This window comes from Rhinopithecus roxellana, chromosome 1 (assembly GCF_007565055.1).
Source record: "Rhinopithecus roxellana isolate Shanxi Qingling chromosome 1, ASM756505v1, whole genome shotgun sequence".
NCBI lineage: Eukaryota > Metazoa > Chordata > Mammalia > Primates > Cercopithecidae > Rhinopithecus > Rhinopithecus roxellana.
This window is the reverse complement of record NC_044549.1, coordinates 202231492-202257709: the sequence shown is the minus strand read 5'-3', so window position 1 is coordinate 202257709 and position 26218 is coordinate 202231492. Positions and strand designations below refer to the sequence as shown.

Genomic DNA, 26218 nt, shown 5'->3' with positions numbered 1-26218 from the left:
TCAGTCTGGGCAACATAGTTGGACACTGGTTTCTACAAAAAGTAAACAAAATTAGCTGGGCATGGTGCCATGCATCTGCAGTCCCAGCTACTTGGGAAGATGAGGCAGGAGGATGGCTTGAGCTCAGGAGTTTGAGCCTGCAGTGAGCTATGATTGCATCACTGTATTTCACCCTGGGTGACAGAGTGAGAGATTATTTCCGAAAATAGTGCGGTGGGGAGGGTGGAGAGGAAGTAATATTTAAAAAAAAAAATTAAAGCTTTTAGTTTTGTTATTCTTACTTTACATTTCATTATGATGTAAAATATATATAAGAGGATTAAATTGCTGTATTGTAACTGCCATGATCCTAAACTGACATCTTCCTTCTGATATGAACAGTGAAGATAGTTGACTGGTTACTACTAGTAGTTAATATCATGTTTTCCTGGAGTTTTCGCTGAAGTCGTTTTTGTCATGTATCGTTTAGTTCCCTCCTGAATTGTACTTGAAGGATTTTGTTTTACCTTGAAATTTTTGGTTATCATTTTAAAGGTTTTCTTTTAAAATTTCTAGAGAAAGTCTATTTTAGTGATCTTTAAATTTTTTTAAATTTGAAGTGAGAAGTTACCAAATAATTTTATGTTTGGCAGCAAAGTTTTCATCGTAATAATACCTCATAAAACACCTTTTCAAAGAAAAGCTTTCATTTGTTTTTGTTACACAATTTTTACATTTCACAATTAAGGGACATTGACCTTGTCCCAGTCCAACATATGTCACCAATTAAGCAAGACTAGAACCCAGGTTTATAGACTACAAGGATAGTTCTCTTAGCTAAATTAAATCTGAGTTTGATTTCATTTTTTATTTCTCTGGTTAAATTTCCTTATAAGTTTTCTCGTAGCTGAGCTTTGGAAATATGTACCAAAATTTTATCAGCCTACATACATTTTTCAGCATCCCACTCTCCTAGGATATGTGGAAAACATGACTGGAGAAGAAAGCCTTCTTTTTTTTTGAGACAGAGTTTCACTCTTGTTGCCCAGGCTGGAGTGCAATGGTGCTATCTCAGCTCACCTCAACCTCCGCCTCCCGGGTTCAAGTGATTCTCCTGCCTCAGCCTCTCGAGTAGCTGGGATTACAGGCATGCACCACCATGCCCTGCTATTTTTGGATTTTTAGTAGAGCCGGGATTTTACCATGTTGGTCAGGCTGGTCTTGAGCTCCCAACCTCAGTGATCCACCCACCTTGGCCTCCCAAAGTGCTGGGATTATAGGCGTAAGCCACTGTGCCTGGCCCAGAAAGCCATTTTTTTGAGTCCTTCAGAATATGTGATTGCTTTTCCTGAGGATTAAATGGATGCAAACTGATAAAACATGATATGTGGACTATCCTTGATAACTTTTCCAGTAAGACACTATTTTCTTAAGGGTCTTACCTCTGTCATATTTTTGAAGGAGAAGAATGTGCAACAGAAAAATCAAGGAGGCTTTTTCTTCAGAGGGCTGGGACTAAAACTGGGTCTGGAATTGGGTATAGGCTTGCTGAAGATGGGGACATGTCTCCAAATTGAAAACCTGATGACAACTGGCATACAGAATGGCAGGATCTCCAGGCATCTCTCTACTTGGCTGATATACTCCTCTGGTTATTGGAGTTTTTGTCTTTGGAGAAAATCTAGGGGAAAAGAGAAAAGATTTTAAGGTATCGATACTTACAGAACCCAAATGAAACAGCCAGGTCCCTACGTTGTACCTTACAGGGAAGTGTACACACAGAGCTTCCGACCAGAATTTCAATGTTACGTTTTCTTTTGTTTTTTGTTTTTTGAGACGGAGTTTCGTTCTTGTTGCCCAGGCTGGAGTGTAATGGTGGGATCTTGGCTCACCGCAATGTCTGCCTCCCGTGTTCAAGTGACTCTCCTGCCTCAGCCTCCCAAGTAGCTGGGATTACAGGCATGTGCCACCATGCCCGGCTAATTTTGTATTTTTAGTAGAGACAGGGTTTCTCCATATTGATCAGGCTGGTCTCGAACTCCCGACTTTAGGTGCCGCCCGCCTCAGCCTCCCAAAGTGCTGGGATTACAGGTGTGAGTCACTGCACCTGGTCTATGTTTTTAAATATGAAAAGAAAACTAAACACTACTGGCTATTAAAAACATTTTTCCCTGTCTTTTTTAAATTTTAGTAGAGACAGGGGTTCTTACTCTGTTGCTCAGGCTGGTCTCAAACTCCTGAGCTCAAATGATGCTCTCACCTCGGCCTCCCAAAGTGCTAGGATTACAGGCGTGAGTGCCTGGCCTTGAAGAACATTTCTGACATCAAAGACGGAGAGGAACATAACAAAAGGAACCCAGAGAAAAGAGACAAAAGGAAAACTTCCAAAAACCTGGAATCGATATCCTAAAAGGCAGAAAGGAAGTCCTGCCAACATGGAATATAGTGAGGCTGTCTAAGAAAAGGGCATAGGAATGCCAGACACAGCCTGACCTCACCTGAGGTCAGGAGTTTGAGACCAGCCTGGCTAACATGGTGAAACCCTGTCTCTACTAAAAATACAAAATTAGTCTGGTGTAGTATAGAGGCTGAAACAGGAGAATCGCTTGAACCTGGGAGGTGGAGGTTGCAGTGAGCCAAGATCAAGCCATTGCACTCCAGCCTGAGCAACAAGAGCAAAACTCCATCTCAAAGAAAAAAAAAAAAAAAGGCACAGGAATTCAGAGAATAAGACAGAGCTCTTGCAAATGGAAAGCACCATATCTATCAGAAATAAAGAAAATTCAGCAGAGGCGTTCAGAAATGAAGTTGAGGAACTCTCCCAGAAAGCAGGAAAAAGGAAACAGGAAAACACATCAGTCTAGGAGGTTCGACGTCTGTTAGATTCCGGATTGAGAAAACAGAATACAAAGAAGGGGGAGGAAATAATTTGTTTAGTTTTTCTTTTTCTTTCTTTATTTTTCTTTTTGGAGACAGTCTTGCTCTGTCACCCAGGCTGGAGTGCAGTGGCGTGATTTTGGCTCACTGCAACTTCCGCCTTCCCGAGTTCAAGCGATTCTCCTGCCTCAGCCTCCCAAGCAGCTGGAACCACAGGCACCCGCCGCCACGCCCAGCTAATTTTTTGTATTTTAGTAGAGACGGGGTTTCACTGTGTGAACTGAGCTCAGGCAATCCGCCCACCTCGGCCTCCCAAAATGCTAGGCTTACAGGCGTGAGCCACAGCGCCCGGCCTTGTTTCAGTTTTTTAAAACTGAGGAACACAAGACTCTAGATGGAAAGGGCACGTTCTGCATAATGAAAAGAAAAAAGAAAAAAGGTCTACTCTAGGGCACGTTGTACAAGTTCAGAACACCGATGTCATAGCCGCGTGCTGACAAGCCTGCCGCGGAGTTAGTGAGGCAGTGAGCCATGGATCTGGAAACCGTGTGCCTGCTGTCCTAGAGTCACCGCCCTGCAGAGTGCCAGCTGGACTGCAGACAGGTGACGTGGCTCTCCCTCAGCCCAGGCATACAGAGGGCAGCAAGCCTATTTCAGGGGCATAACCACTACATTTTGGATGGGCCTTTGTGATATATATGGGAGGCACCTTGCAGATGAAATCGACTCACTTGCACCTTTGAGTTGTACATCTTTTGTGGCTTGTGACTTGTGTATCTTTTGCACTACTCATTGTATTTTTTGGTAGAGATGGAGTTTTACCATACTGGCCAGGCTGGTCTTGAACTCCTGACCTCAGGTGATCCGCCCGCCTCGGCCTCCCAAAATGCTGGGATTACAGGTGTGAGCCACTGCACCCGACCCTCGAGACCCCATTTTTACAAAAGATTTGACAGAAAAATTAGTCCGGCATGGTTCCACATTCCTGTGGTCCCAGCTACTTAGGAGGCTCAGGTCAGAGAATCACTTGAGCCCAGGAGTTCTAGGTTTCAGTGAGCTGTGATTGCACCACTGCACTCTAGCCTGGGCGACAGGGCAAGACCCTGTGTCCAAAAAAAAAAAAAAAAAAACCACACACACACAAAAAAGTTAAAAGTGATTGCTTTAAGGGGCAGGTATTGGGAGTTAACGAGGAATTAGACCTCTCATGTTTGGGTGCTAATTTTTACTTTCAGCCTGTGTCCTACTTGAAGTGAGTTTCTTGTAGATAACATGGAATTGCATCTTTTTTTTTTTCTAAGACGGAGTCTTGCTGTGTCGCCCAGGCTGGAGTGAGTGGCGCGATCTAAGCTTACTGCCAGCTCCGCCTCCCGGGTTCCCGCCATTCTCCTGCCTCAGCCTCCCGAGTAGCTGGGACCACAGGTGCCGCCACCTCGCCCGGCTAATTTTTTGTATTTTTAGTAGAGACGGGGTTTCACCGGGTTAGCCAGGATGGTCTCGATCTCCTGACCTTGTGATCCACCTGCCTCGGCCTCCCAAAGTGCTGGGATTACAGGCATGAGCCACCGCACCTGGCTGCATCATGTTTTTAAATCCACTTTGCTAATCTCTGCATTTTGGTCATTTGATCTGTCTTTTAGATAATTTATATTTCATATCATTATTAATATGTTAGGGCCTAAGTCTGCCATTTTGTTTGTTGTTTCCCTTGTTTTCCTTTCTGTGTTCTTTTTCTTGCCTTCCCGTGGATTTCTGGAACATTTTTTAGAATTCCATTTTTGTTTCTCTAGTGTTTTTGAGCGTATCTCTTTGTGTAGCTCTCTTAGTTGTTGCCCTAGGTACTGCATGAGAGATGTCTGACTTGTCAGTCTATTGGTAGGTATCGTTATTTTATGAGTTTGAGTGAAGTATAGAAACCTTACCACCTTCACGTCCCTTTACTTTCCCTGTTGTTATTGTCTTAAATATTTTCTCTATAAATATTTAAATATTAGCATCACATAAAATAATCTTACAATTTTTGCTTCCAATATAATTTGGAAAACTCTAGAAAAGGAAAGTCTTTTGTATTTACCCATATTTTTGCTTAGTGTTATGTACTGAATTTCGTCCCTCACCCACAAATTCATTCACAAAGTCCTAAGTCTCAGTACCTGCGATGGTGTTTGGAGAGAGTACTTTTAAAGAGGCCATTAAGTCAAGATGGCATCATTTAGTTGGAAGGGATGTCCCCGTAAAAGGAGATTAGGACAAAGACTGACAGAGAGGAAAGATGATATGAAGACTCAGAAGACAGCATCTGCAAGCCAGTGAGAGACCTCAGAGGAAGCCAATCCTGCTCACACCTTCATCTCAGACTTCTAACCTCCAGAATTGTGAGAAAATACATTTGTGTTGTTTCAGCTGCCCACTGTGTGGTGTTTTCAGCTCTGGCAAACTAATACGCTGTGTCCCTTCTTGGTGTTTTAAGATTCCTTTCTTTCACCACTTCCTTTCTATTTAGAGAACTTCCATGACTCATTCTTTTAGATGACATCTGCTGCTACAGACTCTCTTAGTTTTCATTCATCTGAGAATGTGTTGATCTCCTCTTGATTCCTGAAGGACATTTTGCTGGATGTATATACAATTCTGGGTGAACAGTCTTTTCTTTTAGTGTTTGAAAGATATTGGGCCAGGCATAGTGTAATTGCAACACTTTGGGAGGCCGAGATGAGCAGATCACTTGAGCCCAGGGGTTCAAGACCAGCCTAGGCAATATGGCAAAACCCCATCTCTACAAAAAATTAGCTGGGCATGGCGGCACATGCCTGTAGTCTCAGCTACCTGGAAGGCTGAGGTGGGAGGATCACCTGAGCCCAGGAGATCAGAGCTACAGTGAGCCATGATCGTGCCATTGCACTCCAACCTGGGTGACAGAGTGAGACTGTCTCAAAAAAAAAAAAAAGATGATGTTGTGCCACTTCTTTCTGGCTTCTGTGGTTTCTGATATGAAATCTACTATCATTTCAATTGTTTCTCTCTTACTGCTTTCAAGATTTTTTTTTTTCTTGGCCAGGCATGGTGGCTCATGCCTGTTATCCCAGCACTTTGGGAGGCTAAGGCAGGAGAATCACTTGAGGCCAGGGAGTTCAGGACCAGCCTGGACAACATAGTGAGACCTCTTCTCTATAAAAAATACAAAAATTAGCCAGGAGTGGTGGCGTGTGCCCGTAGTCCCAGCTAGTCAGGAGGCTGAGGTGGGAGGATCTCTCGAGCCCAAGAGGTAGAGGTTGCAGTGAGCCATGATGGTGCCAGTGTACTCCAGCTGGGGTAACAGAGGGAGACCCTGTCTGGAAAAAAAAAAAGAAGACTTTTTTTTCCTCTGTCTTCAGTTTTCACAAGTTTGACTAGAATGTGCCTTGTGGATGTCTTTGGGTTTGTCCTCTTTGGGGTTTGCTTAGCTTCTTGAATCTATAGGTTCATGACTCTTGCCAGACTTAAGAAGCGATCTCTTCAGTTCGTTTTTCAGCCCTGAGAAATGCTGAAGTGTTCAGCCCTGACCTCCTTCTCTTTTTCCAGGATTCTGATGACATGAGTGTTAGATTATTGTTGCAGTCCCATAGTCCTTGCTCTGTTCAGGTTTTTTTTTTCCAGTCTGTTTTCTCTCTGTTGTTGAGACTGGGTAATTTCTGTTCTGTCTTGCGGCTCCCGCATTCCTTCTCTCTCTGCCCTCCACTCTGCTGTGGAGCCATCCATTGAGCTTTTTCTGTTTGTTTCCCCTTCATATCTTCTTTCTTGAGATCTTCTGTTTTTTTTGTTGTTGTTGAGGCTTTCTGGTTTTCATTTGTTACAAGAGTTTGTAATTGCTCTCTGAAGCATTCTTAGGATGGTCTAACATCTCTGTCATCTTAGTGTTGGCATTTATTGTTTTTTATCCAGTTTGAGATCTTCCTGGTCCTTAGTATTATAAATGTTTTCAGTTGTGCATTTTGGGGATTATAAGACTCATTACAGTCTGGCAAGGATGGAGATTTAGGCTCCCCATGTAACCTTTGAGTAGGGGTGAGGCTGCTCAGAGGTTGCATGGGAAGCCTGTTTTTTTCCAGTTTTTTTCGGACATATTTGGGTGGAATAGAGCAGTTATTGTCTAAAAGTTTTCTGTCTTGCTAAGCTACCCTTTCCTGGTGCTTTATTATTATTTTGTTGTTTTTATTTTTTGAGATGGAGTTTCACTCCCAGGTTGGAGTTCAGCAGCATGATCTTGGCTCACTGCAACCTCCGCCTCCTGGGTTCAAGGGATTCTCCTGCCTCAGCCTCCTGAGGAGCTGAGATTACAGGTGGCCACCACCATGCCCAGCTAATTTTTGTATTTATTTTAGAAACAGGGCTTTCACCATGTTGGTCAGGCTGATCTCCAACTCCTGACCTCAGGTGATTCACCAGCCTCTGCCTCTCAAAATGCTGGGATTACAGGCATGAACTACCATGCCTGGCTATTTTAATTTTAAACTTGGAGAGGTCAGCTCCAAGTCTGGGATACATGAGGCAAAAAGAAAACCCAGGGAATTCATTGCTGTTGTTCCTTGAGTCCTGAGGTCCCTAGCCATCTTCTCTCAACCTTGTATCTGTTTTATTTATATTACCTAGGGTTTTTAGTTATAAATTAAAATTTTACATAATTTTAGAGATTTTAAAGGTACATGTCACTAACAAGAGGCAGATTACATTTCTTTTCTACTTTGAGTATACACATTTAATTTTTTAAATTATTGTGGTAAAATATACAGAAAAAGTAGGAAAAGTCACTAATTGGCATTTAAAGTTACCATTTTGATAAAATGAAAGTTAACGGTTTTTAAAAGTAAACTAAAGTCAGGTAAAAAAAAATCAGACTTTTGAATGAAAAGCATTAGAAAGACTATGTTTTGTGATCTCCCTGGGTTACATAATTAATATTAATAGGTAAAATGATTTTTATTGCATTATCTCAATAAAATTGTCATGGGAGTGGTAAGGTGGTTGAAAACGAAAAGGAAATACCTAAGCAGAGAGTGTTTTTCAATGTGACAAATGTGAATAGAAAGGCTTCTAGTGTGACGCACTCTGGTGACTCATCACAGGGTCTTCAGTTACTGGGCTGCTGCTTGCATTCTTTAGTCTGTGGGACGCACCACGCACAGTATCACTGGGATTTGTTAAATAGCCATCAAATCGTATTTTAAATTATTACTTTTATATAAATCTTTAGGAACTTGACTTTTTGAAAATTACTTTTTAGTTTATTTCATATTGATTGTGTTATTTTAGAAATTTTCATAGTTTGCATTTACCATTTCTTTATATGTTAAAGGATATTATTCTTATACTATTCTTTACAATTTTACATTGCTGAGTGTTGAAACTCTCTTATACAGATTATTTGTCATCATCTCTGGCCATTTTCACATTCATAGTAGTGTCCTCACAGAAAATGATTGTCCTGTACATGTGGGTTTTGCGTAATGGGCTCATAGTAGTGTCTGTTCTCACAGAAAATGAGCGTACTGTATATGTGGGTTTTGCATAATGGGCTGATTGGGTAAGGATGACGTACACTTTGTGGGATTGCCTGAAGGAGTTACTGGAAGAACATAAGACTTTTGACTGCTAGCATTTCTTAATAAATGTCGTACTGTTGAAAACATTAATTTGTGTTTGGACTGGAGTGAACTGTAGTTTTCATGGCTTAGTTACTGAGATTTAAAGAAATAAGTCCTAATGTCATAATTACATAGCCAAATAGAATGAAATATTAAGCATTTTTCTCCCTGGCAGAGAGAAATGGGGTTAAGAAGGAAAGAAGTTACTAACTGCCAGTCTCCGTTACACAGTTGTGAGACTAATTTTTGAGATTTGAAGTTCAGGAATACTTTGGAATTTTGTTTCTGTAATTTCTGTATTCTTCATTTTATTGCTGAGACATAAGATATGGTTATTAGAAAAGTCCATAATTTTAGAGATTTTTAAGGTACATGTCACTAAGAAGAGGCAGATTACATTTCTTTTCTACTTTGAATACTACATATTTGATTTTTAAAATTGTGGTAAAATATGCCATTTTACCCATTTTTAAGCATCTGTTCAGTGGTATTAAGAGCCTTCATACTGTTGTGTGGCTATCACCAACTAAATCCACTTCTAGAACTTTTTTCATTATCCCAGACTGCAACTCTGTATGCATTAAACACACACTCTTCATTACTTCCTGGTAATCATTCTGCTTTATGTCTTTATGAATTTGGCTGTTCTAGGGACTTCATATAAATGGAATCATATTTGTCCTTTGATGTCTGGCATATTTCACTTACCATAATGTTTGCAAACTTCATGTTGTAGCATGTCAAAGAATTTTATTCCTTTTTGAATGTAGAATAATATTCCATTGTATGCGTATAACACATTTATGGAAATATCTGTTCACCCATTGGTAGACATTTGTTTTGTTTCCACCTTTTGACAGTTGTGATTAATGCTGATGTAAATATCGGCCTACAAATATCTGTTCAAGTCCCTGCTTTCAGTTCTTTTTTTTTTTGAGGTGGAGTCTCACTCTGTCGCCCAAGCTGGAGTGTAGGCACCATCTTGGCTCACTGCAACCAAGCTGGATCATATGGTAGCTCTGTTTTTAGTTTTTTGAGAAGCCTTCAGACAGCCTCCTGGGTTCAAGTGATTCTCCTGTCTCAGACTCCCAAGTAGCTGAGATTACAGGCACATGCCACCATGCCTGGCTAATTTTTGTGTCTTTTGTAGAGACAGGGTTTTGCCATGTTGGCCAGTCTAGTCTCACACTCCTGACCTCAAGTGATCCACACACCTCGGCCTGTCAAAGTGCTGGGATTACAGGCGCAAGCCACTGCACCCAACCAGTTCTTTTCATTATATACCCAGAAGTAGAATTGTTGGATTGTATGGATCATAAATATAATTCTATGTTTAATTTTTTGAGGAACTGCCATATTCTTTTCCACAGTGGCTGTACCATTTTACTTTCCAGCTTGCAAAGCACAAAGGTTCTGATTTCTCCACATTCTTACCAACACTTGTTGTTTTTTTCCTTTTTTAATAATAGTTGTCTGAATGGGTATGAAGTGGTATCTTACTGTAGTTTTTAAAGTTTCTGTGAGTGCATCATGGCTGCATATATTTATGGGGTCTGTGAGATACTCTGATAGAGCCATACAATGTGGAATAGTCACATCAGGGTAAACGGGGTATCCATCACCCCAAGCACTGATGCTGTGTTACAATCCAATCATACTCTTTTATTTATTTCAAAATATACAATAAATGATTGTTGACTGTAGTCATTCCCGACAGTGACTTTATGATTAAAAAAAAGAGAAAACGTGGTAAGCAAATGAATCTCACAGTAATTAATTAAATCAAAGTGGGTATTGATAGAGAGATGGTTTGTCATATTCCTTTGTCCTCTGCATTTTCTGAAAGTTTGCAGCTGATCCAGATGCTTAATCAGACTCAGGTTCTGTTCCTTTGGCAAGACCACAGGTAATGTTCTGTTCTTCTAATGGGAGGCGTATAATTTCTTTTTTTTTTTTTTCTTTTTTGAGACAGAATCTCGCTCTGTTGCCCAGGCTGGTGTGCGGTGGCTCTGTCTCTGCTCACTGCAACCTCTGCCTCCCAGGTTCAAGGAATTCTCCTGCCTCAGCTTCCCAAGTAGCTGGGATTACAGGTGTGTGCCACCATGCCCAGCTAATTTTTGTGTGTGTGTTTTTTTTTTTTTTTTTTTTGAGACGGAGTCTTGCTCTGTCGCCCAGGCTGGAGTGCAGTGGCCGGATCTCAGCTCACTGCAAGCTCCGCCTCCCGGGTTCACGCCATTCTCCTGCCTCAGCCTCCCGAGTAGCTGGGACTACAGGCGCCCGCCACAGCGCCCGGCTAATTTTTGTATTTTTAGTAGAGACGGGGTTTCACCGTGTTAGTCAGGATGGTCTCGATCTCCTGACCTCGTGATCCACCTGTCTCGGCCTCCCAAAGTGCTGGGATTACAGGCGTGAGCCACCGCGCCCGGCAATTTTTGTGTTTTTAGTAGAGATGGGGTTTCACCATGTTGGGCAGGCTGGTCTCAAATTCCTGACCTCAAGTGATCCACCTGTCTTGGCCTCCCAAAGTGCTGGGATTACAGGCATAAGCCACTGCGCCTGGCCTGAGGCGTGTAATTTCAGATTGTCTCTTGTAAAGATAACAGCTGTTGATGTTTAATTCTAGATCCATTAATTCATAGGGGTTTCACAATTGTGATATTCTATCATTCTTTTTTATTCGTAGCTAGAATACTTTTATAGTGAGATGCTCCCATTCATCTATTGTTTACTCAATGATACCTTTATATAGGGAAGGCAGGATAAATGTTTGATTTTTTTTTCCTCTTAATTTCCTCAAATGTTTGATTTTTCCTTCAGTTGTATTAGTTTGTTTTCATGCTGCTGATAAACACATACCTGAAACTGGGAACAAAAGGAGGTTTAATTGGACTTACAGTTCCACATGGCTGGGAGGCCTCAGAATCATGGCAGGAGGCGAAAGGTACTTACTTACACAGCAGCGGCAAGAGAAAATGAGGAGGGAGCAAAAGTGGAAATCCCTGATAAACCCATAAGATCTCGTGAGACTTATTCACTATCATGAGAATAACACGGGAGAAACCGGCCTCCGTGATTCAGTTACCTCTCCACTGGGTCCCTCCCACAGCATGTGGGAATTCTGGGGAATACAATTCAAGTGGAGACTTGGATGGGGACACAGCCAAACCATATCACCAGTTTACAAGATACTGTATTAGTTCTCTGTCATCTTTTTCAGGTGTGTGTCATAAACTCATGTAGTTCAATATATGTGATGAATTTCAGTCTCTTGCAGTCATCTTTATCAAAGCTCAGATTGCCTCATCTTTGGCCGTTGGGAGCAAAGATGCTTCCTGAGTCCTTTTGACCTGACCTTGATCATCTTTGGTAAATAAAAGGACAGTATTTTTTGTTTTGCTTTTCAAAAACCTCAGCATATTTTCTGTGCCTTTAGAAAGGTGGATTTTAGAGATCTATTTGTTTTAGGATATTTGGAACTGATTGATACGATCTTTGATATAATTTGTAAGCAGATATATGCCTTAGAGGTTGTGTTACTTTTAAAGAATATTTTCATTTTTTAGTTTATGTGGAAAATCAAAACATTTCAATAAAATAAGTTCCAACGACTGATTTTAAACCTAATTTAATTTTTCTTTTAGACCTGTCACGAAATCGTCTTTCAGAAATTCCTATAGAAGCATGTCACTTTGTTTCTCTGGAAAATCTCAACTTGTACCAAAATTGTATTCGGTATATTCCAGAGGCAATTTTAAACCTACAAGCGCTAACGTTTTTAAATATTAGGTAAGAATGTTGTTTTCTATTTTAAATTTTTGGTTTTATGTGATCTTTTCAATTTTCCCCTCTCTTTCCCTAAAATATTTACCTATATATATGCTATCTATCCATGTCAGCAGTTTCTATATGTGCTCTTGGATATATTGACAGTATTTCCTATGTCCCTCTAGTTTCTCGGTTTGTCTTTGGCTTTGCAGTACAGATGCTCCCTGACTTACAGTGGGGTTACATCACAGTAAACCCGTCTAAGTTGAAAATGCATTTCCCAGATAATCCGTCAAATATTATAGCCTAGGCTAGCCTACTTTAAATGTGCTCAAAACACTTACAGTAGGCTACAGTTGAGCAAAATCATCTAACACGAGGCCTGTTTTATAATAAAGTATTGAATAGCTCATACAATGTACTAGATAGTGTAATAAAGTATGGTTTCTACTGAATGTGTATTGTTTTCCTACCATCATGAAGCCAAAAAATTGTAAGTCAGCTGTTGTTAGTTGGGAATGTCTGTAATTAACAAACCTTACTAGCCATTTGCCTAATGAGCTTGCAGCAGTCTTGCAGCAGTGCTTCTCCAATTACATTTTCTAATTAGCTTCATTAAATAAGAATAATAGATCTGAAATTACTTTGTTTCTTGTGACCATGTATTTTTGCATGTTAAGTTTTGAATGTATAAATGCGTTTATTCAACTAGTCTACTCCACTTTCACATCTTAAAATAATTTTTTGTTTTTATTTCACTATAAAAGTTGCAAGTGTTCATTGAAGATAATGTACAAATGTGGAAAAATATAAAGGAAATTCATCAAAATATATCTGAAATTTATAAGGGATCTTTTCCTTCTGTTTTTCCAGGTTTTTAGTCAAATTTTTAAATGAGTTTTCCCCTTATGAAACATTATTTAAAACTATTTTTGCATGTAATTATTGTACAGTTTATATACTGTTGAAAATACATTTTCCTCTGGGATCCTTCGTTTCTTCCAGTTTTTTACCATGATAAAAATAATATTAGCAGAGAATTTTGTATGTAAATGTTTACTTTTCTCTTTCCATAAGATAGATGTCTGGGAGTGGAATTGTTACTGGCTTAAAAAGTGTTAAAGGCTTGGCCGGGCGCGGTGGCTCAAGCCTGTAATCCCAGCACTTTGGGAGGCCGAGACGGCGGATTATGAGGTCAGGAGATCGAGACCATCCTGATGAAACACGGTGAAACCCCGTCTCTACTAAAAAATACAAAAAAAAAAAAAACTAGCCGGACGAGGTGGCGGGCGCCTGTAGTCCCAGCTACTCGGGAGGCTGAGGCAGGAGAATGGCGTAAACCCAGGAGGCGGAGCTTGCAGTGAGCTGAGATCCGGCCACTGCACTCCAGCCTGGGCAACAGAGCGAGACTCTGTCTCCAAAAAAAAAAAAAAAAAAAGTGTTAAAGGCTTGTGATCTCAGTAAAAGATCTTACAAATGGGGAGGGAATTGGTCCTAAGGAATAAGACATTGAATTTACATACGTAAAAATCTAGTTTATTTTAATCTTGATAGATGTGGGGTTTTTTTTGTGTTTTTCTTTTTTCTTTTGTCTTTTTGTTTTGAGACAGGGATTTGCTTTTGTTGTCCAGGCTGGAGTGCAGTGGCGCGATCTTGGCTCACCACAACCTCCATCTTCCGGGTTCAAGCCATTCTCCTGCCTCAGCCTTCCGAGTAGCTGGGATTACAGGTGCCCGCCACCACGCCCGGCTAATTTTGTATTTTTAGTAGAAACAGGGTTTCACCATGTTGGCCAAGCTGGTCTCAAACTCTCGACCTCAGGTGATCCACCTGCCTTGGCCTCCCAAAGTGCTGGGATTACAGGAGTGAGCCACTGCGCCCGGCCAATAGATGTGTTTTATTATTGTACTTTTAGTTCTGGTTTGCATGTTTTTGTATAAATAAAAATTATTTACCTGTAAGTTGGTGTGATCTGTGAAATCACAACTTACTGCCATATTTTCACCATTTATGTGCATTTGATTATAATATTGTAATGATGAGGGAAACAGATTACAAGTTTTGTTTAGAAATATTCTTCAGGCTGGGCGCAGTGGCTCACGCCCGTAATCCCAGCACTTTGGGAGGCCGAGACGGGCGGATCATGAGGTCAGGAGATCGAGACCATCCTGGCTCATATGGTGAAACCCCGTCTCTACTAAAAATACAAAAAAAGTTAGCCAGGCGTGGTGGCGGGCGCCTGTAGTCCCAGCTACTCGGGAGGCTGAGGCAGGAGAATGGCGTGAACCCGGGAGGCGGAGGTTGCAGTGAGTTGAGATCGCACCACTGCACTCCAGCCTGGGTGACAGAGCGAGACTCCGTCTCAAAAAAAAAAAAAAAAAAGAAAGAAAGAAAGAAATCTTCAGAAGGAAGGAGGATGATATTATCTACCTTTTAAAAAAAATTTTCCTGCATAAATTTTACTTTAATAAAACAATACTATGTTTATGTAGTACTTCATTGTTTACCAAGGAGTTTTCTTGTGCAGTAGCCCTGTAAGATAGGTAGGGAGATACGAAGATCTTCAGTTTACAGATGAGAAATCTCTGTAAGATGTAGATAAAGTTCAACAGTGTACCTGTAACCATCAAGCGACCACCAATAAAACGAAGGCTAGAACTCCAGTACCCTGTTTGTTTCTTGCAAGACTCATATTTGTTATTTTACTGAGTATAGAGTGAGAAAGGGAAAACTTTTCTTCAGTGGTGGACTCTGATTCTTCTCTTTCTCCTTACCCATTTAGTCGGAACCAACTGTCAACATTACCGGTACACTTGTGTAATTTGCCGTTGAAAGTCTTAATTGCTAGTAATAACAAATTGGTATCACTTCCAGAAGAAATTGGACACCTTAGACATTTGATGGAACTTGTAAGTTAATATTTTTGATCGTCCAGCGCACGCGCGCGCGCGTGTGTGTGTGTGTATGAAACCTTGGAGAGAGAGATGTATACAAAGTCGTACCATAGTCTCTCATATGGCCAAGATTTATTATTGAGATATGTTTTTGACTTATTTTCCAGTATTGGTAGTGAATCATGTACTGAATTTTCAGTACTCAAGTGGTTGGCACACAGAACTAAGAATTGAAAGTACAAGCCTAATCGGCCCACACAGATGGGAAAAAGTCATTAGAATTATGTTCTAACCAATATTAGATGATTTCTATGTCATTAAATTTTTGAGATGTGTTAATATAATTGAATTTTTCAAAATAAATGTATTTGTATCATCAATATTCTGATTTTTTATTAGCTCCTATAGGGGAATGGCACTACAAAGGTTAGGTTTATTTTTTGCCTTACATTATATCTTTAGAACCTATCTCCCACTTTATAAAGTAAAATATACTTCATTGCTATGTGTTTTTGTTTGGTTTTGTTTTGTGTTTTTGGAGATGGAGTCTCACTCTGTTGCCCAGGCTGGAGTGCAGTGGCGCGATCTTGGCTCACCGGGATCTTGGCTCCACCTCCTGGTTTCAAGGGATTCTCCTGCCTCAGCCTCCCGAGTAGCTGGGACTAAAGGCGCCCGCCACCATGCCTGGCTAATTTTTTGTATTTTTAGTAGAGACAGGGTTTTACCATGGTAGCCAGGATGGTCTCAATCTCCTGACCTTGTGATCCGCCCGCCTCGGCCTCCCAAAGTGCTGGGATTATAGGCCTGAGCCACCGCGCCCGGCCCTATTGCCATTTGTTTTCTAAGACGCTTAATTGAACTCCTTCACCTAATCACTTCTTGAGTATTTACCTTCTGAGCATGGGAATAACAATTTTCTCATTTAATCACCATAATAATGAATTGATTACTAAAATTATTTTCATTTTATAACTGAGGAAGCTAGCACTCAAAATAGGTTAAATAATTTGCCTAAGGTTATATAACAGAAGTAGTATTTGAAACTAGACTATCTTCAGTCGTTCTGAAGTGGTCAAATACAATTACCTCCATTAGGATTAGGGGTATGGTTTCATGTAGGTTTATTAACAAAGATGGAAGATGGTTATCATAAATTAATACGTATGTAATATAGTTGAATCACGTTTTTCAGTTAGATTATGAATGTAAGAGGTTACTTGTGAAAATCTACAAATATATTAAAACTAGAGTCTACATTCTAGACCACTATTTTTGGAGCCAGTTAGACCTAGGACATAAAGGTCAGAATGTATGTTTATCAGCATCTCTTCAGAACTTGGGTTAAAAACATGAACTAGAAGTAAACTATACTCTAATTCAAATTCTTATTTTCAAATCATTTAAACATTTTGTTTCTACTTATTCAGTCCTAAATACTTAAAAGATAGAGATGTGTTACAGAAGCTTTTAGTTTTCTACAAAAGAGGTTAATTGATATCCTCAGTCATATAAGGAACTTATGGCAGAATAAGAATTAGTGTCCTGGCTGGGCGCAGTGGCTCACGCTTGTAATCTTAGCACTTTGAGAGGCCGAGGCAGGCAAATCACCTGAGGTCAGGAGGTCGAGACCAGCCTGGTCAACATGGTGAAACCCCGTCTCTACTAAAAATACAAAAATTAGCCAGGCATGGTGGCACCTGTTATCCCAGCAACTTGGGAGGCTGAGGCAGGAGAATCACTTGAACCCAGGAGGCAGAGTTGCAGTGAGCTGAGATCACACCACTGTACTCCAGCCTGGGCGACAGAGTGAGACTCCGTCTCAAAAAAAAGAAAAAATTCATAAATGAGTGTCCCTAAAGCTCTCCATTCCCATCTGATGGTCTTTCAGCAACATCCTTGTTGGCTCAATATTTTTTTCCTCTTCAGTAAGTGAAAGCAAACTGCTGTTTTCTGCATACGTATTTTCTGAGAGACTATGTATTTCTGTTACCTTTTGGCTCAAACTCAATTTTTCCATCCTTTCAAATTTTTTTTTTCCTAGCTCGGATTCGAACCTATATCCTTTCTTTTTTTTTTTTTTTTTTTTTTTTTTTTTTTTGAGACGGAGTCTCGCTCTGTCGCCCAGGCTGGAGTGCAGTGGCCAGATCTCAGCTCACTGCAAGCTCCGCCTCCCGGGTTCCCGTCATTCTCCTGCCTCAGCCTCCCGAGTAGCTGGGACTACAGGCGCCCGCCACCTCGCCTGGCTGGTTTTTTGTATTTTTTAGTAGAGACGGGGTTTCACCGTGTTAGCCAGGATGGTCTCGATCTCCTGACCTCGTGATCCGCCCGTCTCGGCCTCCCAAAGTGCTGGGATTACAGGCGTGAGCCACCGCGCCCGGCCTATCCTTTCAACTTCTTTTAGAGCCCTTTTAATGCCTAGAACATTGGACTGAGAAGTCTAGCTTCTGGCCAGGCACAGTGGCTCTTGCCTGTAATCACAGCGCTTTGGGAGGCCGAGGCAGGTGGATCACCTGAGGTCAGGAGTTTCAGACCAGCATGGTCAACATGGTGAAACCCCGTCTCTACTAAAAATACAAAAATTAGCCGGGCATGGTGGTGGGTGCCTGTAATCCCAGCTACTTGGGAGGCTGAGGCAGGAGAATTGCTGGAACTGGGAGGCGGAGCTTGCAGTGAGCCGAGATCAAGCCACTGCACCTCTAGCCTGGGCAGCAGAGCGAGACTCCGTCTCAAAAAAAAAAAAAGTCTAGCTTCTGATTCTACTTCAATTATTAATTGGTAGGAAAAGTAAAACTAGTCTTTTCTCTAAGCATATTTTAAGAATATTAAAAAATAACGTTTGAAGCTTATTGAAAAATTTGGCAAGCGGTCTTTTTTTATTCTTCTTTCTTTTTTAAAAAAAGAAAATAGAGACGAATCCTTACCATGTTGCCCAGGCTGGTCTGAAACTGCTGGTCTCATGCGAACCACCTGCCTCAGCTTCCCAAAGTGCTGGGAGTAGGCGTGAGCACCACACTCGGCAGCAGGCGGCCTTTTCTAAATAGTAAATGTGTTATTTCTTTCAGTCGTATTGGCACAGTTTTAAGTGTTAATGTGGCAGCTTCCCTCTGTTCACATAATGATGGGTTTGCAAATTACCTTGGCTGACCCCAGATTTACAGTATTCTGAATTTATTAATCTTGGAGCCTGTAGGTAGTCGCTTGTCAGAACCGTTGAATTAAGCTATTAAGTAAGATACCAGAAGGTCTCCCAAACATACCTAATTTTATAGACAGTTTAAAGTAGACAAGTTTGTAATGTTAGGACAATCTTTATTTTGTATCTTTTCACAATAGGATGTGAGCTGCAATGAAATTCAAACTATACCTTCCCAAATTGGTAACCTGGAGGCCTTGAGAGACCTTAATGTAAGAAGAAATCACCTAGTACATTTGCCTGAAGGTAAGAAACTATGAAATGATTATTATTATTTTAAAGCTCTCTCAGACCAATCAAGACAAAAATGTATAAGGGTTACATCCAGGCTGGGCGCTGTGACTCATGCCTGTAATCCCAACACTTTTAGAGGCAGAGGAGGGAGGATTGCTTGAACCCAGGAATTCCAGACCAGCCTGGGCAACATAGTCTGTCTCTACAAAAAATTAACAAATTTAGCCCCGTGAGCTGGCATACTCTTGTAATCCCAGCTACTCAGGAAGCTGAGGTGGGAGGAGTCCCTGAGCCCAGGAGGCCAAGGCTGCAGTGAGCTGTGGTGGTGTCACTGCTCTCTAGCCTGAGCACCAGAAAGAGACCCTGTTTTAAAAAAAGGGAGAGAGGGAGGCCGAGACGGGCGGATCACGAGGTCAGGAGATCGAGAACATCCTGGCTAACATGGTGAAACCCCGTCTCTACTAAAAAAAATACAAAAAACTAGCCGGGCGAGGTGGTGGGCGCCTGTAGTCCCAGCTACTCGGGAGGCTGAGGCAGGAGAATGGCCTAAACCCGGGAGGCGGAGCTTGCAGTGAGCTGAGATCCGGCCACTGCACTCCAGCCTGGGTGACAGAGCGAGACTCCGTCTCAAAAAAAAGAAAAAAAAAAGGGAGAGAGAGAATGTGTAGGGGTGTGTGTGTGTGTGTGTGTGACAGTATGTTACGTCCAGTGTTTGAAATCTAATGGTTTAATAGTGTTATCTGTTCCACTATGGATTTTAAAAGCCTCTTCAATGAAAAGGTTTGATAACTCTTGACCTTTGATTTTATTTTTAGATATTCAACCAGGTAATCAATAACTCAGGGTAGGGTCACTGGAAATTTCAGTAAGCATGACTGTTTGGGGGAAATGTAACATGTTTGGATAAGGAGATAGTATATAGTATAATGAAAAACATTCCCGCAGTTAGCACTCACTTAAAAATGGACTCTGACCTGAACTTAACTTTACCCATCACTAGAGATGTTCAAACAGAGGCTAATGAACCATGTAGAGGTGATGTGTATAGTGAATGATAAATGGGGTGAGAGACTGTGCTAAGAGACAGGTTATCTTACTTAGGCTGACTACAAGCCATATCATTCAAATATGTATTTGAATGATAAAAATGATTAAACAAATTAATTAAGTCTGATTTATCAATCTTTCACAAATTAATAAACAATGCTAGAAAGGAAGATGAAAATGAGAGCTGTTATTTTATGAGATCCAGAATATATATTTCTTCTATATGTTTCTGCTCATCACCCAGCAATAAGAGTCATCAGCTCATGGCAAGTCTTGTCTCAGCTGTGCTCTCATTTACTTTCCCCTGCACTATTCTCTAGATTACTTTGAATCATATACAGAAATTTATTGTAAAATACCAATGAGTCTTCTCAAGGTGTTTTCATGACAGTGATTTTCTAGGTTCTTTGACAAAATATGACTACAGTGTACAATTAATATTTTGTTTGTTTTGAGACAGGGTCTCACTCCCAATACCCAGGCTAGAGTGCAGTGGCACGAACATGGCTCGTGCAGCCTCGACTTCCCAGGTTTAGGTGATCCTCTCACCTCAGCCTCCCAAGTAGCTTAGACTACGGGCACTCACCACCATGCCCAGCTAATTTTTGTATTTTTAGCAGTGACGGGTTTTGCCATGTTGCCCAGGCTGGTCTCAAACTCCTGGGGTCAAGAGATCCACTTGCCTCAGTCTCTCAGAGTGCTAGGATTACAGGTGTGAGCCACTGCGCCTGGCCACAATGCATGTTGAATTAGCTAATGATGTTTTCACTTTCCCTGTAGAATTCAAATATTTATACCAATTTGATCCAGCATAATATTTAGTTCTAAAGTACTAGTGGAGCTTTGACATTTTGGATTCCAAGTAAATGTGTAAGAACGTGACCTTTTCGGTCCACTTTTATATACTTTACTGCAACCAAAATCTCGCATGTCTTTCCTCTCACTTGGCTTGTCCAGGAACCTTCCCACCTTTTATCCTCAGGGCCTTCCTTATTTTCTCCTGGGTCTGTTTGCTACCAACTCAGGAATGTAAATGAAGGTTAGCAAAACCAAAATCATGACCTCTAGGACCTTATAACCCCAAGTTACCTCTGTACTCAGGACTCACCTACTATGGTTGGTCTTCAAAGACTTACTCCTATAATAATATTTATTTAGTGTGAAATCAATTAATCAAAATATTAGGGTTTTATTCAAAATGAAAATTGAGAATTTCAGATGACAATGGAAGCTTAATAGTTTTATCAGCTAATTTATTTCTGTATCTTATTTTGATTGTGGACTGCCGACAAAATGGTTTATCACACAAATAGTTTCCATTTTTTTAACAGTTTATTTTATCATCTCAGCACATACAGTTGAATTGAGTTGGCAGGTGAAGCTTTATTCCAACAGCTATATTGATTCGTGTGGAAGTTTAATTTCTGACATTGCAATTTGGTAGATATAATTTATCTTTTGTTATGTTGCCATTTTGATTTAAAGTTAATTTTAACTTTTACCAAATAATATGTTACATCATTCAAAAAATATTTTAAAATATTGAGTCTTTTTTTTTGAAACAGAGTCTCACTTTGTCGCCTAGGCTGGAGTGCAGTGGCGCCATCTCGGCTCACTGCAACCTCTGCCTCCCTGGTTCAAGTGATTCTCCTGCCTCAGCCTCCCGAGTAGCTGGGCTTACAGGCATGTGCCACCATGCCCAGCTAACTTTTGTATTTTTAATAGAGACAGGGTTTCGCCATGTGTTGCCCAGGATGGTCTTGTTCTCCTGACCTCGTGATCCACCTGCCTCCGCCTCCCAAAGTGCTGGGATTACAGGCGTGAGCCACCGTGTCCAGCCAAGAATCTTAAATAATATCGTTAACCTGCCTCAAACTTCCCAGCACACCAATTTCAATGGCCAAAAGTATGTATCTTCATTAAACTCCTTTGACCCTTTTTTTTTTTTTTTTGAGACAAGGTCTCACTCTGTTGCCCAGGCTGGAGTGCATGGCGTGATCATAGCTCACTGTAGCCTCGAACTCCCTGGGCTGAAGCCATCCTCCCATCTGAGCCTTCCAAGTAGCTGGGACTGTAGACATGCGCCGTCACACCCAGAAGTTTTTGTATTGTTTTGTAGAGACAAGGGTCTCACCGTGTTGCCCTGGCTGGTCTCCTGGGCTCAAGCCGTCCGCCCACCTCAGCCTCCCAAAGTGCTGATTACAGGCATGAGCCACAGTGTCCAGACTGCTGACATATTTCTAATTGATACATTTTTATAGCTATTGCTGGTTTGGGCAACTTTGACACTTATGTCAGCTTCCTGTTGTGATAGATGAGGATTTAGTTTCCTTACACTATCACATACCATGCCTTTACTGCCTTCCTCCCATCTTCCCAGTGTAGTTTTAGCACAACTTTTGATTAAATTGTTATTCAGTGTTCACATTACTATAATTATGTAAGCATTGTTCCCTGCCAATTCAAGTGATGTACTCTGATTTTATTTCTTTTCTTGTACATGTTTTTTTTTTTTCCTAGAGGTAATAGTTTATCTTTTTATATGCTTATTTTTGTGTGTGTGTATTGCTAATTCCACCCTCTTTTTCCAACAGTCTTCCTAGTCAAACTAGTCAGATTCTCTGTCCCTTTTTTCCATGCACTTCTGCCTCACTGAGCCCTTTTTTTTTTCTCTTCTGATATGGACTGGCTGTTCTCTAGTATTGCTGCCCAGCTTTTTTTTCTTTTCTTTGAGACGGAGTCTCGCTCTGTCACCCAGGCTAGAGTGCAGTGACATGATCTCGGCTCACTGTAACCTCTGCCTCCCGGGTTCAGGCGACTCTGCCTCAGCCTTCCGAGTAGCTGGGATTACAGGTGCCCGCCACCACGCCTGGCTAACTTTTGTATTTTTAGTGGAGACGGGGTTTCAGCATCTTGGCCAGGCTGGTCTTGAACTCCTGACCTTGTGATTCACCCGCCTCAGCCTCCCAAAGTGCTGGGATTACAGGCTTGAGCCACTGTGCCCGGCTTGCTGCCCAGCTTGCTTTCTTCTGTGTTAAATACTCTGATTCCTAGACTGGATCATCCTCAGTTTCCTCCCTGTTTTGCTGGAGGACATCTCCTAGTAGTTTCCCAAGAACACGTCATAGGAGAACATACTTTTGAGACTTCACTTGAAAAGAAATGTCTGTTCTGTGTCCCCCCTTGATTAATAATTGGATTATAAATCTAGGTTGAAAAATTTTCTTTCAAGACTTTTAAGTCTTTTTTCACTCTCTGCTTTCAGTGTTTAAAATTAATGGTTGAAAATCTGATGCCATTCATTCTTAATCCCAGTCTTTTGTGACCAGCTTTTGCTCTCTGGAAAATTTTAAGATGGTCCCTGTTTATCTGCTGCTCTGAAATTGTATGTGAATGTGCCGTAGTATGAGTTGTTTTAATTCAATATACTGGATACTTGGTGGTCCCCTTTCCAAACCAGAGATCCATATCTTCCGTTTTGGGAAATTGTTTTATATCTTTTTTTTTTGATAACTTTCTTTATTTTGGTTTCTCTGTCCCTTTTTCGAATTATTTTGAATTGGATCTTATTAGACCTCTTTGTTGATCCTCTTTGATGATTTTTCTTATCTTTTTTATTATTCATTTCTTTGTCATTTTGTGTTAGCTTATGGTAAAGTAGTTCCAACCATCATGAATTTTTAATTGCTACCATTATATTTTTTCATTTCTACAAACTCATTATTCTGTGATTTTTAAAAAACATTCCTTTTATGTTTCAGTGATTAAGGACCTTCTCTTTCTGAAACTAAAGATAGTCTAGCTTTTCAAAATTTTCTTCTGCTTTCTATAAAATACCTGTTTCTTCTGAGTTCCTTTTTTTGGTTAGTTGGTTGGTTTTGATGTTGGAGATGTCTAAATGTCTGTGGATCATATACTGTCTTTATATAGCTGAATAGAAGTTCTGAGTATACTGGGCAGCAATTGTATAATGGTCATTAAGCAGCAAGCTGTGCATTTTATTAGAAGAAATTCTGTATCATTATATAAAGGCCTTATATATGGGACTGTGAGGTTTATCCAGAGAAAGAAGCTCCATTTCTTCTGTGTTATTGTGCATATTCTTAACTCTGGCCATTCCTGGGGATGAAGTAGGATATGGTGGGGTTGGAAGGTGCTGAGGTCTTAATGTTAAGTGTGTAGACTTTGACTTAACTCCTCCATTTTCAGCTGGCAACTCCTCCTGACTTTCCCTTGTGCCTGGGATCCCTGAGTTCAGAGCATTTTTGATTCAATTTCACTGGAAAAGAACTTGCTGACTCCTGGGAACGTTGAAGGATAGTGCCCCAGCTGCGTTAGTGGGGGCTGTGGACCCAGGCATTTAACTGTTCTTTATATAGAGAGTGTTATCTAACCCTTTTGTTATCCTCACCTTCTTGTGGTATCAGGGCCTCCAGCTTCTGAGACTTTCTGTAGTCCTGAGCAGGTCAAAGCTGCTTGCTTTTTATTAGTCATCCTATCTATAGGCAACTAGATCTCATTTTTACCACTTGTCTCATTTTTACCACTTTGCTACCAGTTAATCACTAAAAGAGAATGGGAGTAAATATCTGTGTTAAAATCACATTTAACTAGAAGCTTTTGTAAAAATTCTCTAGTTGTAAAACATCATTAATTGTTCATTTCCATTTTACTTTCGTGCAGAGCTGGCAGAGTTGCCTTTGATACGGTTAGACTTCTCATGCAATAAAATTACCACAATCCCTGTTTGTTATCGGAACCTCAGGCACCTACAGATGATCACCCTAGATAACAATCCACTACAGTCACCTCCTGCACAGGTAAACCATAGTGGAAGCATCAGGTAAACCATAGTGGAAGCATCAGGTAAACCATAGTGGAAGCGTCAGGTAAACCATAGTGGAAGCGTCAGGTAAACCATAGTGGAAGCATCAGGTAAACCATAGTGGAAGCATGTATGGACTTTTTTTGGACAAAGGATGAAATTTAAAATTTTCTGTACATTTATCATTCTGTTAGAAAATAATTTCTTTTAAAATAAATTCACATACATATGTATTTTTGAGAAGCCTTGAATTAATGGATTGGAAGATAATGTTTCCAGAAGTGTTTTTCCTTTCTTTAAATTGGTATTTCTTTTTAAAATGAAGAATTCTTCCCTACATTTTTTTCTAATAAAATTTTAATTTCTTAATTTTTTTCTTGTAAAGTTTTAGTTAATTTCTTAATTTTTTCTAGTAAAATTTGAGTGTAGACACCATAAATGCTAGAGACAGGCCAGGCACAGTGGCTTACGCCTGTATTCCCAGCACTTTGGGAGCCTGAGGCGGGTGGATCACAAGGTCGGGAGATTGAGATCATCCTGGCCAACATGGTGAAACCCCGTCTCTACTAAAAATACAAAAATTAGCCGGGTGTGGTGGTGGGCGCCTGTGGTCCCAGCTACTAAGGAGGCTGAGGCAGGAGAATCACTTGAACCCAGGAAGTGGAGGCTACAGTGAGCTGAGATCGCGCTACTACACTCCAGACTGGGCGACAGGGCGAGACTCCATCTCAAAAAAAAAAAAAAAAAAAAAAAAGCTAGAGACAAATAAAAATACTCAGCTTTCAGAGCTAAAAACTATCAGTACATTTCTTTTTCTGATCATTGTTATTACAACCTTCCTAATTCTAGAAGTCACAAATTCCTAGTTTAGACATTTCAGTCATTTATCAGTGACTGAAATGAAGCTATACAGTAATAATTATAAGGTAGCTTTACATGTAGATGCTGGACATGCTACAACCTATAAATTTTTGCCAACTCATTATTTTCTCTTAGCTCTTTCTTTTTTATTGAGACGGAGTCTTGCTGTCGCCCAGGCTGGAGTGCAGTGGCACGATCTCGGCTCACTGGAATCTCTGCCTCCCGGGTTTACACCATTCTCCTGCCTCAGCCTCCCGAGTAGCTGGGACTACAGGCGCCCGCCACCTCGTCCGGCTAATTTTTTGTATATTTTAGTAGAGACAGAGTTTCACTGTGTTAGCCAGGATGGTCTCCATCTCCTGACCTCGTGATCCTCCTGCCTTGGCCTCCCAAAGTGCTGGGATTACAGGCGTGAACCACCACGCCCAGCCCCCTTAGCTCTTTTTAACTCTGCAATTTATTGACGATTTTGTACAAGCATATGCTTCTCTCTCTCTCTCTTTTTTTTTTTTTGAGATGAAGTTTCACTCTTGTCGGCCAGGCTGGAGTGCAATGACGCGATCTCGGCTCACTGCAGCCTCCACCTCCTGGGTTCTAGTGATTCTCCTGCTTCAGCCTCCCGAGTATCTGGGATTACAGTCCCCCGCCACCACACCTAGCTAATTTTTTGTATTTTTAGTAGAGACGGGGTTTCACCATGTTGATCAGGCTTGTTTGAACTCCTGACCTCAGGTGATCCACCTGCCTCGCCCTCCCAAAGTGCTAGGATTACAGGCGTGAGCCACTGCACCCAGCCACATGTGCTACTCTTTATGGCAACTATAAAACTTTATGAGTAAACTTCCTAACAATAGAAGGGTCTTATAAGCCTCAGGACTTTATGTTTTGACCTCTGGAACAAGTAGCAACAGAAATACATGTA

At 40.9% G+C, this 26218-nt stretch overlaps 1 protein-coding gene across 6 annotated transcripts in view; it reads left to right on the top strand.

Annotated features, from left to right (window-relative positions):
• Window positions 1-26218, top strand: part of LRCH3 (leucine rich repeats and calponin homology domain containing 3) — a 98095-nt gene that overhangs the window by 18593 nt on the left and 53284 nt on the right. For all 6 annotated transcript variants that reach the window (XM_030936638.1, XM_030936632.1, XM_030936652.1 and 3 more), the window contains exons 2-5: window positions 12119-12263; window positions 15025-15151; window positions 18470-18575; window positions 24294-24430. In XM_030936638.1, the coding sequence (XP_030792498.1) occupies window positions 12119-12263; window positions 15025-15151; window positions 18470-18575; window positions 24294-24430 (515 nt within the window). The remainder of the gene's footprint in view (window positions 1-12118; window positions 12264-15024; window positions 15152-18469; window positions 18576-24293; window positions 24431-26218) is intronic.